The sequence below is a fragment of the Crinia signifera genome, chromosome 8 (genome assembly GCF_055691185.1).
Source record: "Crinia signifera chromosome 8, ASM5569118v1, whole genome shotgun sequence".
Classification (NCBI taxonomy): Eukaryota; Metazoa; Chordata; class Amphibia; order Anura; family Myobatrachidae; genus Crinia; species Crinia signifera.
Window position 1 is genome coordinate 78,522,671 of NC_139224.1, and position 14,185 is coordinate 78,536,855.

A 14,185-nucleotide genomic window follows, 5' to 3' on the forward strand; every position below is an offset into this window, starting at 1 on the left:
TAGATATTGTGGACCTGAGTTGTTGGATCAGGCCAAACACACTGAATGGACCTTGCTGACAGCCCCTTGTAATGGGATGGTCCCTCCCGTATTAATCTAAAAACTGCATATATCCGTGCCCAAAGATTGGCTTAAAAGATTGGTGACACACCTCGTATGCCCTGACCCCATAAGGGGAAAATCTGGAACATATTCCTTTGAAGGGAAGGCTTCTACAGCCCACAAACCATAGAAGAAACAACACGTCAGTGTATGTGTTTGACACTATATTTTGGATATTTGGAGTCTGCCCCATTGAGGGAGGTTATTACAACCTGCGCAATTTTGAAGAAATACACGCCGGTATAAGCGCTTTAATATTATATTTGTGTTAAACCCCTGATGAAGTCTTTTTCAAGACGAAACGTGTCGGGTTACTCATATTTCCGAAAAGGATACAATTTCCAGATGTGATTCTCAAAAATGTTTTTTTATAAAAAGCACTCTGGTTTTATAATACTTGTACTGTATTGTATTTGACAATAATTGGTGGAATTCCTATTTGGTGGTAAAAGCGCTCTCTATACCCCTTTTTTTCTATATATATATATATATATATATATATATATATATATATATATATATAATCTAGGAGGAAGAAAGGAAGCGCTCCATAGTGCGTGTATCAAAAGATATAAAAGTGTTTTATTCTTTAAAAGCCAGGTACAGGTCATAAATCACGTACCATTTGCAACGGTTTCAGACAACTGCGGCTCACTTAGCATGAAACAGACACGGGGGTCTTTGTTGGAGTGGTTACACTCTTACTCACGATCGACGCCAGGCCACGCTCCTACGCGTTTCGTCACGGAGACTTCGTCAGACGAAGTCTCCGTGACGAAATGCGTAGGGGCGTGGCCTGGCGCCGATCGTGAGTAAGTGTAACCACTCCAACAAAGACCGCCATGTCTGTTTCATGCTAATACCCCTTTTCCATCTGAAACCCGTGTTTCCATCTGAAACACGGGTTTTTGAACACGGATCATACCCGTGTAAGACACGGGTAAAAACACTGTTCACACTGCGCACAGACCCGTGTTATACCCGTGTCGGAGCCTTTTACACTAAACCCGGGTAAACTTTGAAAAATCCCAAGAATGCCCACAAGACATAGCTTTTTTCCAGTCCAAACCAGTTTGAAGTCACAAAGGGGACAAAGGGGAGGGGTGGTGGGTGGGGACTTCTTACAGCATTGCAGCAATGGAGTCAGAGAGAGTAGCTGTGTCTATGCTGGGCTTGCAGACATTTTGCAGTATTTTGCTGTACTATTCTGCCATGGACAGCTTGATGCAGCTTATAACACTCTGCTACCTACTGCTGCGCTGGAGGAGGAGAACCCAATTCTTTGCGGAGAGGGAGAGTGCTCGTCGCCATTATTTGAGGAGGAGGAGAGTGCTGTTATCAGCGAGTGTTTCCACCATCCTGCAAATGAGCACTGCACCAACCAGAAGAATGTGGATGAGAGATCGCAGACATGGGGAGGCTTTCATGCAGACAGTTCTAAGTTTCCAGGATGAGCAGTGGATGGCACATTTCAGAATGTCCCGTGCTACATTTTTTCTATATTTTGGAACTACTGTCCCCTGCCATCACGAAACAGACCACCAAGTTCAGGAAGCCTATTGAGCCCAGCAGGAGGTTAGCAATTGCTATTTGGTGGTACGCTACCCCTGGAGAGTATAGAACACTCTCTTGTCTATTTGGTGTAGGAATTGGCACAGTGTGCAAGATTGTATACCAAGTCACACGGGCATTGCTGAAAACCCTATACCAGCGCTTTATATCCTTGCCGCAAGGACAGCGGCTAGAGGACACTGTCAAGGGATTCAAGAGGCGTGGATATCGTCAGTGTGGTGGAGCAATCGATGGTACCCACATTCCCATCATTGCCCCCCGTGATAACCCCGCAGACTACTATAACCGCAAGGGGTGGCATTCTATTGTCCTGCAAGCTGTAGTGGACCATAAATACTGGTAAGCAATAGTTTACTATTTTTTTTGTAAGGGTGGGCATTTTCTTTGGAGGAACAATATGTAATATACCATTCTTTTTAGTTTCACAGATGTGTTCATAGGTTGGCCCGGTAGGTCACATGATGCGAGGGTGCTAGCCAATTCAGATCTGTACAGTATTGCGGAGGACCAGCTAGGTGGATGTCTGTTCCCTAGAGAGGTAAGAAATTTGTACCCTACACTTTATGTTCACCCATAAACCAATATTTATGTTTTGAACCAGGAATAAATATAATTATTTTTACAGAAATCGGTGACTGTTGATGGTGTGGAAATTCCGGTCCACCTCATTGGTGATGCAGCCTACCCCTTGCAGCACTGGCTGATGAAGGGCTACACCCAGCATGTTCAACTGTCGCCACAACAGATTGCATATACCCATGCCCTCAGTTCTGCCCGTATGGCAGTTGAAAATGCTTTTGGCCGATTAAAAGGACGCTGGCGTTGCCTCATGAAGAGGAATGATGTGGACTTAAAAATCATGCCAGATATTGTCGCAGCTTGCTGCATTCTGCACAATATATGTGAGCTGCAAAAGGAAAACTTTCTTCCTGAGTGGAATGTGCTGGACCAGGAGTTTTTGGGAAACGTACATGATGCAGCAGGCTATGAGGGGGTGCATAGCGTTGCCGCAGAGCGGATAAGAGCCACAATAACTCAAAACCTTACATCAATGTTGCAGTAGGTGACACAGAGAAATATTGCTGGTTGAACAGTTTGTGTTAATTCATTTTTTGTATAGTTGAAGTATAATTATAAAACATGTCAAAAAACTTTCTTGTATGTTTTCAAAACTTCACATACAGGTACAAAATGGCTTGGTAAACATTTATTAGTGCAAAAATATAAGTGCAAAGAGAACACAAGAGGGAGGAAGATGTATGACGCAGTGATGGGGGGGGGGGAGAGAAGTCATAAATTGACAATCCTATCAGCTCCAAACTGTCCCTTCAGAAACCCTTCATACACTTAACAGTTTGGAGCTGATAGGAGGGCCTAAAGCACTATCACTGCTCCATACATCTTCCCCTCTGCTATGGCCATTTAAGTTATCACGTGGACCTAATTATTTCAGGCCTAAGAACGTACATCCTTGAGGTAGGAAAATGTATATATATATATATATATATATACTATATATAAAAAAAAAAAAAAAATGAGCACCCTAGTACTGCGACCTTTACTTGCCCTTCTATGTATATATATATATCTTATACATGTGCCCTATACTACCTGTACCTGTAATATGGACTTGTTATGTATTTTAAAATTATATATAAAAAATGTGTACCAACTGGCCCAACTTTGGCTTCTCTACCTACATTGTGCAGAAACCTAACAACCTGAAAAGATACATACAAACATTGCTGTAGCAACAACAGGCCTAACTCAATTGCCTATAAACCCGATATTGTTCGGGTTGTGGGGTTGATGTGTTAGGATACTGAGCATGGTCATAGTTGTACTGGCCATATGGCACTTGTGTGTGGTCTTTTTGTGGTGCTTGTGTATTGGCAGGGATAAGGCTAAACATACGCTCAAACAATGTCATCTGCCTCTCATGCATATCCGCTATTTGTGACATAAAAGAATCATGCATTTCTTTTTCAGATGCTAAAAAACGGGCAATTCTTGCATCTTCATGAGCATTCAAATCGCTATCCGCCTCACGTAGATGTTCCAGAATAATCGTTGTCATTGCTCTCACAGATTGTTCTGTTCTGTTTGGTTTCGGCTTCCTTTTGGGAACGTTATAGACTGTGAAAGGGATAAAAAATGATTTGTTACACACTGATGATATATAAACATTGCATAGTTTAACCAACACATGTTTGCGGCCTTCCGGCACATGCACACTACCTATCCATTGCCCATTATGTTTTCAATCCTTTTTCAAAGACAGTTTAAAGGTATTGAGGTGTAATATTGTTCGAGGTTGCCATTCAACTATCCACATATCCCACCATGTGTTAACATAAGTTTTGGTCTTACGTATGGACTACTGCAGCAACTATGACACAGCATGCTAGGATGTGTAGTACCAAAGGAGCTTGAATTGTGATAGTTTTGACACCACTACATAATGTTTGTGTATGTGCTTGTCTGTGTGCAAATTTAATACTTACTATTGGAGCGCAAAGTTGTGGGCTTGGGTGCCTGGGAAATCTCCGTCGACTTGGGTGCCTGTGAAGTCTCCGGCTGAGAAGCCTCTACCTCCTCATTTAGGACAGCGCTGACGGAATCATCCTATATGCTTGACTCTTCCAAACTGCAGTCAGATACGAGCAGCGGGGATGGTGGTCCACATTGTGAGCTGGGGAGGCTGTGCTGTGTTTCGGCATGGTCCTCCTCTACTGACATCTGACTATTGGCACAGCTGGATGATGATAGTGCGATGGGATTAGTTAGGGCACTTTTGCCAAAGACACTGTAGCATAGCTCATAATATGGCCAATCAATACGTCCTACGCCACTTTTCTTACGATTATGGTCGTGTGTTTTCATAAATTGCTTTCGTAGTGCCTTTAATTTGTTCACCACTTGCTGCTGTGTTTTTTTTATGCCTCTGTCGGCCAGTATAAGGGATATGTTCTTGTAGACAAAGGTATCCTTTACTGTACCCGTCATCTGTCTTCTTATTTCCTCTACCTCCCCCATGGCAGCCCTCACTCATGGGTTTCTCCCTTCTGGGTAGTGCAATTGGAAAGGAAAGAAAGACACCAGCCCCCATAAAAGGGCTCCTCCTCCTTCCTCCAGTGTCTTTTTTTCCTTTCCAGGTAAGTGCAGGTGTAGGAGGTGGACACTGGCTTACCTAAATAAAGGAAAAAGCTTCCAGCAGGTCTCTGTGGCGGTTCTTACCCCCTGCAGATGACCAGGTCTCCCTTGCTTCTTAGGTGAGACGGAATTCATGGCCGCATGCGGTCCCCCCCGGGGGCAGCTACAGGCGGTGGCGTCCGCAGGAGTGACGCGTGTGGCGGCGCGGGATAGCGTTGCCGCGTCACTACCTGGCCCGCGTGCGTTGCACAGAGCGGGCGGACGTCGGCAGCAGCACGTGGCAGCGTGGCGCGGCGCCGGCGAGTGACGCATTTCCGCCGCGAGCGGAAGCGTACATTAGCCGGCGCATGCAGCGGGTACCTGGGAGTCAGCGCGGATATTGCCACAGGATCTGAGGTCTCGCAACAACCGGGTAAGGCGCCGGTGGCGCACGCTGCCTCACAGTTTGCCTCGCTATTTGTGATAGGTGTTTCAATGGCTGTAAGTTTTACTAGTGCTGTTTCTTCCTGTCAGATTGTCAGTGGGTTTGTTTCAGTGACTGTGCGCTGCTGCCATGGAGGAAGAGCGTAATATAAGGAAGTCAGGGTAAGCTGTTAGTGATGTGTGTGTCCACCTGGTTAGGGTTAGCTTGGTCTAGCTTATTTAGTAAATTATTTTGTTTTTTTAGGTCAGAGACCAGCAAGGATAAAGAGAGCAGATCTAAGCATAAAAAGCCGCATTTGGATAAATGTGCAGCATGTGAGAAAGGGTTACCTCAAAAGCATGTCGGCATACTGTGCGACGGGTGTAAGGCCCCCCAGCAACTGCAGCCAGCTCAAATGGCAGACTTGGTGGAGATGTTAACTGCTGCATTAGCTGAGAAGTTTGTGGCTAAAGCGGATGTGGAGAAAAAGTCATCCAAAAGAAAGCATATTATTGCTAGTGAGGACTCTGATGATTCAGTCCGGCAATCTACCAGTGCAGTTATACTAGAGTTTGATCTGGATCAAGGGGATGAGGGGCCTAGCCAGGATAAAATGGAGGCTGAGGTTAACCCCGACATGATCGATAATCTGCTAAATTTGATATATTAATCATTAAATATCGATGATCCACAAGAGGATCTCAGTCTGCAGGAAATGTTGTTTAAGGACAAAAAGCGCAAAGGGAAAGTGTTTCCCCTGTCCAATACACTGAAAGAAGTGATTTCAGAGGAGTGGAAACACCCAGACAGACGGGTTGTGACATCAAGCAGAGTTAGCAAGATGTACCCGTTTGATAAGCAGCAGGTGGCCTCTTGGGAGGTACCACCGAAGGTGGACGCAGCAGTAGCAAGGTTGTCCAGAAAAACCACGTTGCCTCTTGAAGAGGCTAATATTTTCAAAGACCCAATGGAAAGAAAGATCGAGTTGGGTCTTAGAAAACAACAATTGGTGGCAGGCACCGCTTTAAAGCCAGCAGCGGCTATGGCCGTTACATCCAGGGTGCTGAGAGGATGGTGCCAGCAACTTGAAAGTGACATGCTGGATGGCCTCAAGAGATCTGAGTTGCTCAGAATGGTGCAGGATGTACAACTTGCTGTTGAATTTCTATGCGAAGCATCATTAGATTCGGTGCGCTTGGCGGCAAGGGCCGGAGCTACAGCGGCTGCCACTAGAAGAGCCCTCTGGCTAAAGCCCTGGGCGGCGGACGTACAGTCTAAGAATAGACTACTGTCAATGCCTTTTCAAGGGGACTATCTTTTTGGGAAACAATTAGATGATTTAGTGTCCAAAATTTCAGGGGGAAAATCAGTATGGTTGCCCCAAGACAAGGCTGCTAAGAAGACACCTCCCCCGAGGTTCAATAGATATCAGCAGGAGTTCAGAGAGTCACGGGCTTATAGGCCAGGAAGGCCGTACAGAAGGGGATCTTGGGTTTCCAGGGCCAATTTTCGAGGCCAAGGGAACAAAGAGAGCAGGTTCACCTCCAAAAAAGACCCCCAATGGCGCCAACCCACAAAAAGTGGGAGCCAGGTTGCTGAAGTTCCAAAGCGCCTGGCAGGAATCCACATCGGACGAGTGGGTTCTAGAGGTAGTCCGGTCAGGCTACAAAATAGACTTTTTAAGGAAACCAGGCGACTTCCTGGTTCAGTCTCCCATTCCAGAGGATTTGGAAGAGAGGAGAGCGTTGTTATCCAGCCTGAAGGAAATGCTGGACCAAGACGTAGTCAGCGTAGTGGCAAAACCGCAACAGTTTCAGTGATGGTTCTCCTGATTCTTTGTGGTGAGGAAGGCCACAGGAGGATTCCGGACAATTCTAGATTTACGCAGACTGAACAAATTCATAAGAATAAAGTCGTTCAGGATGGAGTCAATAAAATCAGTTATGCTGGATCTCAATCAAAACGACTTCATGTCCTCAATAGACCTCAAGGACGCCTATATTCATGTCCCGATCTTCGAAGGACATCGGAAGTTTCTGAGGTTCAGGGTGCAAGGGGTCACCTATCAGTTCAATGCGCTTCCCTTTGGACTGGCAACGTCGCCCAGAACGTTTACCAAGGTGCTGGTGGTCATAATAGCATGGCTAAGGAGAAAGGGGATAAGGCTGTACCCTTATCTGGACGACATCCTGATTGTGGCAGAATCAGAGGACCTGCTAATACAGCACACAGCGGAAGTGGTAAACTGCCTAAAATACCATGGGTGGCTCATAAACGAGAAAAAAAGTCATCTCGCCCCGACTCAGAAAATTCAGTATTTGGGAGTAATCCTAAATACTCAAGACCTGAAGGTATCCCTGACAGAGGTCAGGAGAAACAAGCTGTTGAAAAAAATAGAATGGATGAGATAGAGGACAGTGGTCTCATCTCGGGACTGCATGGAAACCTTGGGGCTCATGTCAGCAGCCCTAGAGACAATACCATGGTCCCGATTTCACATGCGAAAGCTCCAGGTGTGCTTTCTGTTACAATGGGACAAAGACAGCAAGGAATTGAGCCAGCGGATAACACTGTCAAAGGCCGCCAAAAAAGATTTGGATTGGTGGTCCGATACGGAACGTCTAGTACAAGGAAGAAGCTTTGCCACCAGAGAGCAGGTTGTGATCACGACAGACGCCAGCCAGTACGGTTGGGGGGCAACATGTGCCGGCCAGATAGCTCAAGGCCACTGGTCGGTAGAATGGCAAGCATCCCACTCCAACCTGAGAGAGATGGAGGCGGTGTATCGGGCATGCACTCACTTCCAGGATCAAGCGCAGGACAGAGAACTGATTGTAAGATCCGACCACCAGGCGGTGGTGTCCTATATAAATCATCAAGGGGGCACGAAAAGCAGGGCACTATTAGAACAGCTCTCCAAAATCCTCGAGTGGGCAGAAACCAGGGTGGTAGCCATCTCGGCAGTATTTCTTGCGGGCAAGGACAATGTGATAGCAGACCAGCTGAGCAGAGAGCAATGCTTGCCAGGCGAGTGGGCCCTCAACAGCACAATCTTCGACAGTTTAGTGTGAAAGTGGGGCAGGCCACAAGTAGATTTGATGGCAACAAAAGTGAACAGGAAAGTACCAGTCTACTTTTCAAGATTCCGGGAGCCCCAGGCCGCTCAAGTCGACGCCCTGACGGCAGTTTGGGACATGCACACGGCTTATGTCTTTCCTCCAATCCCAAGACTGCTAAAGAAAATTCAAAGGGAGAACGTACAGGTCATAACGATTCTTCCATACTGGCCCAGGAGGCCGTGGTTCAGCACGGTGTGCAGACTGGCAGTAGACGGCCCATGGAGACTACCAGCAATTCCAGACTTGTTATCGCAGGGACAAGTAACGAGGGCACAACCTCCGTCTTGGAACCTGATGGCCTGGTTGCTGAGACCAAGGCATTAGAGGCAAAAGGATTTGACAAGGAAGTTATCGGGACACTACTCCAAGCCAGGAAAAGTTCCACAATGAAAACATACTATCGAATGTGGAAAAGATACATGTACTGGGCAAGAAGCGAGCAGAAAGACCCAAAATTAGTGGCGACGATATTAAGCTTCCTACAGAAAGGCCTACAGATGGGCCTCTCAGCTAGTACCCTGAAGGTGCAAATATCAGCGCTAGCCTCCATGCTAGACTGGGACGTGGCAAACAACAGGGATGTGCGCCGGTTCATGCAAGCGGTGAAAAGACTGAAACTAAGGGTCAGAAGTCCGCTACCACCGTGGGATTTAAACCTGGTACTAGGTGTTCTCATGGAGGACCCTTTTGAACCAATACATGAAATACCACTCAAGTTACTATCATGGAAAGTGCTATTTCTGGTGGCCATAACTTCAGCCCGCAGAGTCTCGGAGTTGCAGGCACTATGGATAGATGAACCTTATCTGAATTTCTATGAAGATAAAGTAACTTTAAGAACAAATCCACAGTTTGTGCCGAAAGTCGCATCAGAATTTCATGTAAATCAGGAAATTGTGCTCCCATCCTTTTGTTCCAACCCGTCGAACAGCAAGGAGGAGCGTCTTCATATGTTGGACGTTGTCAGGGCCCTAACAGTGTACAAACAGAGGTCAGCAGAAGTGCGACAAGCAAGGAATCTGTTTATACTGATGGAAGGACACAAAAAAGGTCAGGCGGCGTCCAAGCAAACGCTATCAAGATGGATCAGGGAGTGCATCTTAAAGGCGTACCAAATAAGAGGCGCGGTACCGCCTGAAGGACTTAAAGCTCACTCCACAAGGTCGGTGGCCTCATCCTGGGCGGAGAAAGAATCCGCTTCAGTTTTAGAATTATGCAAAGCGGCAGGATGGTCGTCGGTGCATACCTTCACAAGGCATTACAGAGTCGATGTGATGTCATCAGCAGATGCCAAGTTTGGGAGAAGAATCCTGAGCGCGGCAGTCTTGTGAAACAAGTGGAAGAAAAATTATTATTTAATTGTTATAGCCGAAGTAGGCTCATGTTTCAGTTACGTGAGTATTAACCCCCCCTGTGTGGGCATACTGCTTGGGTACGACCCATGAGTGAGGGCTGCCATGGGGGAGGTAGAGGAAACACCGAGTTATTACCTGGTAATGGGTTTTCCTCTACTCCACCATGGCAGCATATATTCCCTACCCTCACTTGTTGTTATTTATGTGTTGTGTACTAATCTGTTATGTTTTTTAGCTGGAGAATTTAAAGACACTGGAGGAAGGAGGAGCCCTTTTATGGGGGCTGGTGTCTTTCTTTCCTTTCCAATTGCACTACCCAGAAGGGAGAAACCCATGAGTGAGGGCTGCCATGGTGGAGTAGAGGAAAACCCATTACCAGGTAATAACTCAGTGTTTCTTCCTCTCCCCTAATATTAAGCAGCTCTCTTATCTCACTGTCTGTCCAACTATGGCTAGACATGGTTTGCTGTCCAAATACCTGCTGTGCCCAGCGTTGTAGGGAATTTGCTGTGATGGCTGCTTGGGCCCAGCGTCGCAGGGATTGTGGCTGTGATGGCTGCTTGTGCCCAGCGTAGGTAGGAGGCAATGTGCTGCAATGGCTACTTGTGCCCAGCGTGGCCAATGTGCTGCGATGGCTGCTTGTGCCCAGCGTAGGCAATGTGCTGCGATGGCTGCTTGTGGCCAGCGCCGGAGGAGCTGCTGCTGGGTAGCCTCCTCGTGGTCAGCGTCTCCCAGCGTCTTCCGGCGCGTCTCCAGCAGATGACATCATCTTCTGGTGCCCCTGAAGAACCAATTAACGGCCTCAGAGTGTTACCCGGATCTAAAACACGGGTAATGTGCATTTACACTGCGCACAGACCCGTGTCATTGCCGTGTTTTACCCTGGTAGATACCAGGGTAGAATTCCCTGGTCTCTCTACCCGTGTTTTGTGAAAAGGACACGTTCACACTGACAAAAAACCCGTGTCGGTGCGCGTCCTCGAGCAAAAACCCGGGTAGAATTTGCTAGTGGAAAAGGGGTATTAGTGAGCCGCGGTTGTCTGAAACCACTGCAAATGGTACGTGATTTATGACCTGTACCTGTACGTGGCTTTTAAAGAATAAAACACTTTTATATCTTTTGATACACGCACTAGATTCTCCAAAGCTTTATTCACCAATCCAAGTGACTGTGGGGAGCTGCCGATCACAGAACAGTGGTCTGAGTGCATTTGATTATTACCACCTGGGACCAGAAGTTGTTCCTTATAGAAAAAGATTAAGGACTTGCGCACTATTGTTCTGTCTTTTTTGTGTCATATATATATATATATATATATATATATATATATATATATATATATATATATATATATATATATATAATCAACGTACACATAGGAGCGGCACTCGGACGGTAAAGAAACGTAGATAAAGGTTCTGCAACGTTTCAATGTTTATTCACATCGTCATCAGGCAATAATATATATATATATATATATATATATATATATATATTTTTTTTTTTTTTGTAATCCTGGCAGTCGGGCTGAGTCTGCAAAGACTTGGGTGTCCCTCAATCCTTGGTAGGAGATGTAGCAGTAAATGAGCAGAGGGCACTCGCAAGATTTATAAAGCTTCACGGCGGCAAGCTGACAATAAATTCAACAATTGACACAAGGGTTTGTGAGTCAATGTTTCGGGCTGGTGGCCCTTTTATCTTGATAAAGGGCCACCAGCCCGAAACGTTGACTCACAAACCCTTGTGTCAATTGTTGAATTTGTTGTCAGCTTGGCACTGTGCAGCTTTATAAATCTTGCGAGTGCCCTCTGCTCATTTACTGATTTACTGCTGTATGTATGTATGTATGTATGTATGTATGTATGTATGTATATATGTGTGTGTGTGTGTGTGTGTGTGTGTATGTGTATATATATATATATATATATATATTATATATATATATATATATATATATATATATATATATAAAACGATTGGATGGCTGCGGCACTCCTCCTGGGTCTGTGCATGTATAGCTTGTGCCCCCCGCTGAAGATCCCCGGGGGTATCGATAGAGAGCGTGGTAGGCGCGGCGGCACTCAAATAATTAGACACAAAACGACCTGGATAAACCAACATTTCAAGACCTGGTGGTCTCTTTATCAAGGAGTGATAAAGAGACCACCAGGTCTTGAAACGTTGGTTTATCCAGGTCGTTTTGTGTCTAATTATTTGAGTGCCGCCGCGCCTACCACGCTCTCTCTCTCTCTCTCTCTCTCTCTCTCTCTCTCTCTCTCTCTCTCTCTCTCTCTCTCTCTCTTCTCTCTCTCTCTCTCTCTCTCTCTCTCTCTCTCTCTCTCTCTCTCTCTCTCTATATATATATATATATATATATATATATATATATATATACATACATACATACATACATACATACATACATACATACATACACACATACACACACACATGTGCTGCTTTACCACTGCAGACCAGTTTAAAGTACTGGTAATCTTAAATGGTATTTAAAACGGGTATTAGCATTCCCACTGCAGCAGATTACCGTTTTAAATACCATTTAAGTACCATTCCCATTGCAGTGAACCGTGTAAAATGTAGAGTGCCTAACCCCCCCCCCCCCCAGTGTAAAGAGTGCCTAATCCCTCCCCCCCCCCCCCCCAAGTGTAAAGAGTGCCTAACCCCCATACCTGCCCTGTGCTCCCACCTCCCCTCCCCTTGTACTTACCTGCACGGGGATGCAGGGCAGTGGGGAGGCAGCGGGGGTCCATGCAGGGTACAGGCAGTCCCAGTGCCTGATGAGAACTAGTAGTTCTCACTTTGCGCATATGTAATGAGTGCACGTGCATAATAATGAGCCGCTCATTACATATGCGCATATGTAATGAGTGGCTCTTTATTATGCACGTGCACTCATTACACATGCACAAAGTGAGAACTACTAGGTCTCATCAGGCACTGGGACTGCCTGGAGGCTAAATAACGTTTAAGAGGCATTCCCACTGCCTCTTAAACGTTATTTTAACGTGTAGGACTCTGCTTTAAAAACGGGTTGAAATACCATTTAGCTTTAATGGTATTTCAACTCTGGCACTTTCCCACTGCAGCCTTAAAACGGTAAATTGCGCTGAAAATTGGCAATTTACCATTTTTTAGCTGCAGTGGGAAAGGGGCAATACACACATACACACACACACACACACACGTAGAAAAGAAATGTCAGTTGGTGGTGCACCAGGAGGATGACATTTCTTTTCTCCCTGTGTATAAATTCCTAAAACAAATTTCTCACTATTTATTGTACTTTAAGCTCTTGTTGAAGTCAGGTAGGCTTTGTAAAAGCAGCACAAGCTCATGTCATCCAGGCCATCCGATCGTGTAGGTATATATAGGCAAAACAGAAGGTGCACAATTTTCCTGTGTTTTGTTCACAGTCAATTAATTACATCAGGGCTTGACAAATTTAGAAAAAATCTAGGAGCCAGGATGAAAATGTAGGAGCCACAAAAAACTAGTGACAGTGAGCGCCAAAAAGTAACAACCATAATGCCTATTACACATGTCACATACCCATTACACATACACACATGCCACAATGCCCATTACACATTGTGCCACACACCGAAAAACCTTTTGCATACTATACCACACACATCAATGCTCATTACATATACCACACACACACCGTAACGCCCATTACCCGGTAAACCAAACACCGTAATGCCCATTACATATAATACCACACGCCGTAATGCCCATGGCCAGGGGCGTAACTAAAAGAAAGGGTGTCTGGGAGAGAGAGGCAGCATCAGGGAGGGAGAGAAAGAGAGTGAGCAGGAGAGACATTGCCAGGACAGTCAGGTAGGATGGACGGACATAGAGGTACAGTACAGATTGGGGAAAATGGTTGGAATGAGCACCATATGCTGCATCTATGAATATATGGATGGACTGGGGCAAAGATGGACAAATGGGCAGACAGTATGGGGGGATCACACAGTTGGGGCAGGCTGGCAATTGCAGGCACACATGTGGGGCAGGTTGGCACTTGCAGGGGGGGTTCAAGCCACACAGGTGGCACAGGCTGGCACTTGCAGGCCACACAGGTGGGGCAGGTTGGCACTTGCAAGAGGGTGCAGGCCACACAGGTGGGACAGGCTGGCACTTGCAGGAGGGTGCAGGCCACACAGGTGGGACAGGCTGGCACTTGCAGGAGGGTGCAGGCCACACAGGTGGGACAGGCTGGCACTTGCAGGAGGGTGCAGGCCACACAGGTGGGACAGGCTGGCACTTGCAGGGGGTGCAGGCCACACAGGTGGGGCAGGCTGGCACTAGCAGGGGGGTGCAGACTACACAGGTGGGGCAGGCTGGCATTTGCAAGGGTAGGGTGGTGGTGCAGGCCCACACAGGGGGGGGGGGGCGACGACATATGTATGCTGGTGGTTAGAGCAAAACATGACACACTGGAAGTAGAGGTAGT

General features: G+C 46.3%; 2 protein-coding genes across 4 annotated transcripts in view; both read left to right on the forward strand.

Moving 5' to 3' along the window:
• The window catches only part of KIFAP3 (kinesin associated protein 3), a 250,868-nt gene that overhangs the window by 32,866 nt on the left and 203,817 nt on the right, over positions 1–14,185 (forward strand). The window lies entirely within an intron of this gene.
• On the forward strand, positions 1,235–9,959 carry LOC146026230 (uncharacterized). Its single transcript, XM_083156695.1, has 3 exons — positions 1,235–2,013; positions 2,095–2,212; positions 2,300–9,959. The coding sequence occupies exon 3, from the start codon at positions 5,946–5,948 to the stop codon at positions 9,678–9,680; it is 3,735 nt and encodes a 1,244-aa protein (XP_083012821.1). The 5' UTR covers positions 1,235–2,013; positions 2,095–2,212; positions 2,300–5,945; the 3' UTR covers positions 9,681–9,959.